The following is a 4,176-nucleotide window of genomic DNA, read 5'->3' as shown; positions in this document are numbered from 1 at the left end:
GAGCCATGTTCTGGAGGCTCATAGGGACGAGGAACAGAAGAGGTGGACATGCCTCAGCCAGGCGGGGAGGCACGGGGCAGTGGACCCAGTGGAGGAGAGAGCAAGGGGCCCCATCAGAGCTTGAGGCAGAGCTGCCAGCCTGGGGTGTGGGTGGGAGGGGACACCAGACAGGGTCCTCAGCCTTAGCAGAGGGGACCAGGGTCGGAGGGGATAGGCCTGTCTGGGTTTGGGGGGCTGAGATGCCCTGAGGTGCTGGCACCATGCAGGGAGGACAGCCAGGGCAGGGCATGTCTCCCCCCACCATGCTGACGGGCAGACAGGCTCAGGAAAGACGTGGGCTGAAGGAGGACTCTGGGGAGAGCAAGGAGCTGGACAGGCCCCAGAGCAGGGGTGGCCAAGGCCAGGGGCACGGGCTGGGAGGGGCCTTGAGTGAGCTCAGGAAGCCTTGCCAGGAAGGCCTGAGGAGGGTCCAGTGCATTTGGGGCAGGGCCGGGGGCCGGGGCTGCTTGGCTGCAGAGCTGACCCAGAATATGTGGGGCCTGGAGGGCAGTTGGCAGGCCTTGTTGAGGGCTCTGGGCTGAGGGGCATGGGCAGTGGGTGGACGTCCCCGCTGGCCCAAGGCACAATCAAGCTGGGACAGCATGGCAGTGGACTCAGGGGACTAACAGGAGCCGGCTGGGAGCAGGTGCCACAGGTCAGGGCTCAGACAGAGGGCTCAGTCAGGCTGCACACCCAGAGAAAGCCTGAGTGGGGACCCAAGGCCTGAGTCCCAGGGGACTCTGACCCATGTGGTCACCCATCACTGACCAAGCTCATGAGTCCAGCACCTGTGGCCACAGAGCGCTAAGCCAGGCAGCTGGTCTGCACATGTCCAGGAAGCACATGGGCACTGGGCCCAGGGGCACCCCAGCCTGGGCACCTGCTGTCCTGCCCCAGCCCTGAAGGGGTGAGAGCCTGGTGGTCACACAGCCTCCTCTCTTGCAGCCTCTGCCACGGCCCCATCGGTTTTCCCACTGGCCCCCAGCTGCGGGACCACATCTGGCTCCACAGTGGCCCTGGCCTGCCTGGTGTCCAGCTACTTCCCCGAGCCTGTGACTGTGTCCTGGAACTCCGGCTCCTTGACCAGTGGTGTGCACACCTTCCCGTCCGTCCTGCAGTCCTCAGGGCTCTACTCTCTCAGCAGCATGGTGACAGTGCCCTCCAGCAGGTGGCCCAGTGACACCTTCACCTGCACTGTGGCCCACCCGGCCAGTAAGACCAAGGTGGACAAGAAAGGTGAGAGGACGGGCCTCAGAGAGGGTGTCCACCGGGAGACAGGCCAGGTCAGCTGGCCCACCTGGACCCCAGGGCACAGGGGAAGCCCTGCTGTCTCCCCCACATGAAGGTCTCCCAATTCGGGAAGGGGGTCCTCTGGGTGTTGCTGCCTGGTCCACTGTGAGCACAGGCGGCTTACCCCCACTCCAGTCCCTGGTCTGAGAAGCCCCCAAGACCTGGCCCTCACCTACACCCACCCAAACCTGTGCCCACTCCAGATACCCAGTAATGCCCAGTCTGCTCTCTCTACAGTAATGCCCAAACCAAATGGCGTTGGCCCCTGTAAGGAATGTCCCAAATGTCCAGGTGAGTCAGGAGGACCTTGCCCTCCACCCCAAGCAGATGGCCAACATCCAGGCACAGCCGGGTGGGGGGAATGGATGTTCAAGAGGAAGCCCACCCACGTGCTGACACCTGCATTCTGTCTCCCTTACTAGTCCCTGACACGTTGGGAGGACCTTCGGTCTTCATCTTCCCCCCAAAACCCAAGGACACCCTCTCCATTACCGGAACCCCCGAAGTCACATGCGTGGTGGTGGACCTGGAAGACCCTGAGGTCCAGATCAGCTGGTTCGTGGGTGACCAGGAGGTGCACACAGCCAATACGAAGAAGCCTGAGGAGCAGTTCAACAGCACTTACCGTGTGGTCAGTGTCCTCCCCATCGTGCACCAGGACTGGCTCAAGGGGAAGGAGTTCAAGTGCAAGGTCAACAACAAAGCCCTCCCATCCCCCATCCAGAAGACCATCTCCAAGGCCAGAGGTGTGCAGCAGGGTGGGAGATGCGTGGGTGGGGGGTGCATGGAATGTTGAGTGGGGCTTTGCAGACCAAGCGCAGCCCTCCACCCTGTGAGTGACCATCTGTGCTGACCTTTGACCCCACAGGGCAGGCCCATCAGCCCAATGTGTACGTCCTGCCCCCATCCCGGGACGAGATGAACAAGAACACAGTCAGCGTGACCTGCCTGGTCAAAGACTTCTACCCATCTGAGGTTGATGTCGAGTGGCAGAGCAATGGCCAGCAGATGCCAGAAAGCAGTATCCGAACAACCCCACCCCAGCTGGATGCAGATGGGACCTACTTCCTCTACAGCAAGCTCTCAGTGGACAAGAACCAATGGCAGCGCGGAGAGGTTGTCACGTGTGTGGTCATGCATGAAGCTCTACACAACCACCACACACAGCAACCCATCTCCCAGTCTCCGGGTAAATGAGCAACACGCCTGGGATCCCAGCAAGCCCCCCACCATGGGCTCTCAGGGTCCCACAAGGACGCCAGAGCCCCCACCCCTGTGTACATACCTCCCAGGCAGGCACCCCTGCATGAAATAAAGCACCCAGCACTGCCCTGGGACCCTGCGATGCTGTCATGGTTCTTTCTGAGGCAGAGCTCAGGACCCCCGGACCTCTGGGCGGCACAGACAGGCCAGGCTCCAAGGCCAAGGGGTCACCATTGGTGGGAGGGAGCAGGTCCCACGGGGGCCACATCCCCTAGCAGGCAGGTCTGCACTGGCTGCCACAGGATGTGGGCAGGAGTTGCCTGAGCAGGAGAGGGGACTTTGCCAGAGGTGGCAGCCACTCTGGGCCATCCCTCCAGTCAGAAGCTGCCCAGGGCTGGAGGGTATGGACAGGGATTGCAGAAGCCCCTCCAGAGCCCTCAGGGAAATGAGCACACAGTCCTACCCACCTCTGTACCAGCCCAAGTTGTGGGACACTGGCCTGTCCTCCGCCCTGGGCTCCCTGGGCCTCCTGAGACTCTGCGTGGTAGCTCTGTGCCCACGCAAGAGCCATGCCTGACCCATGTGTGGGGACAGGCCCTCCTTTGCCCTCAGGCACTCCACGAACAGGCCCCCGCCCTCCCTCAAATGCAGGGGCCTTGCCTGGCTTCATCCTGCCTGGGGCCAGGCCGGTCCACTCCTGAGGACACTCACCCCATGCCCCAAAGGGGCAGAGGCAGGTGGCCCTGGGTGCCCAGGGGAGGGACCATCCCAGATGCCACTTGGGGCTGAGTCCAGACCCACTGAAAACAAGCCTGTCCCGCTGAGCAGTGCCACCTTCTCTCACACACTCACACTCACACTCACACACATGCTTATATATGCACATACATGCATACACACGTGTGTGTGCCCACAGTTACATGCATGTACATGCACGTGTACATACACACACAGGCCTTAAATGATGGGCCTCACCCGGACAGCCTCCATGAGCCCAGACCAGAGCGGGTCTGGGGACCCTCACCCTGCACACCAGCCTGGTCCCCACCACCCCCCAACACCCATCAGCTGCTCAGCAGCTCATCCACACACTGACCACACTAAGCAGCCCTCCTCTGCCCCAGGGCACCTGCACCCCCTCCCAATATCCACGAAACCCCCACACCCAGCTTGTCCTGACGCTCCCACACACTCATATTCTAGGACACTCCCCGACACTGACCAGCCCTTCCCTGGACTCTGCTGACCCTCCCACCCTCTGGACCTGGCCCCCAGGGGAAGAGGATGTGTGTCGGTCAGGGCGCCTTCCCCCATGAGGGCTCCAGCACAGGACAGAACAGAGAGGGAGGGGTCCCCCTGGCCAGGCCCAAGCTGGAGAGCTGGGGGTGCTGAGGCTGGCACCTGAGGTTGCAGAAGGCTGTGACTGTCCCCCAGGGAATGACCCCGATGGGCAGGCATGGCACTGATCACCCCCTTCCTGTCCAGAGCTGCTCCTGGACGACAGCTGTGCCGAGGACCAGGATGGGGAGCTGGACGGGCTGTGGACCACCATCTCCATCTTCATCACCCTCTTCCTGCTCAGCGTGTGCTACAGCGCCACTGTGACCCTCTTCAAGGTGGGCATCCCCACACGTACCCTCACTG

At 62.3% G+C, this 4,176-nt stretch overlaps 1 gene segment (V, D, J or C); it reads left to right on the top strand.

Moving 5' to 3' along the window:
* LOC118026452 overlaps positions 1-4,148 on the top strand; it is a gene marked incomplete at its 3' end in the record, with an annotated part of 4,684 nt that extends 536 nt beyond the window's left edge. Inside the window, 5 exon segments of the C gene segment in view lie at positions 985-1,275; positions 1,567-1,620; positions 1,752-2,075; positions 2,198-2,518; positions 4,018-4,148. Of these exon segments, the coding sequence occupies positions 1,185-1,275; positions 1,567-1,620; positions 1,752-2,075; positions 2,198-2,518; positions 4,018-4,148 (921 nt within the window).
* Between the last annotated feature and the right edge of the window lie 28 nt (positions 4,149-4,176).

The sequence above is a fragment of the Mirounga leonina genome, unplaced genomic scaffold, assembly GCF_011800145.1.
Source record: "Mirounga leonina isolate KUSES-001 unplaced genomic scaffold, KU_Mleo_1.0 Mir_237, whole genome shotgun sequence".
Taxonomy (NCBI): domain Eukaryota; kingdom Metazoa; phylum Chordata; class Mammalia; order Carnivora; family Phocidae; genus Mirounga; species Mirounga leonina.
Note: the sequence above shows the minus strand (reverse complement) of the source record. Positions and strands in the feature narration are given on the sequence as shown.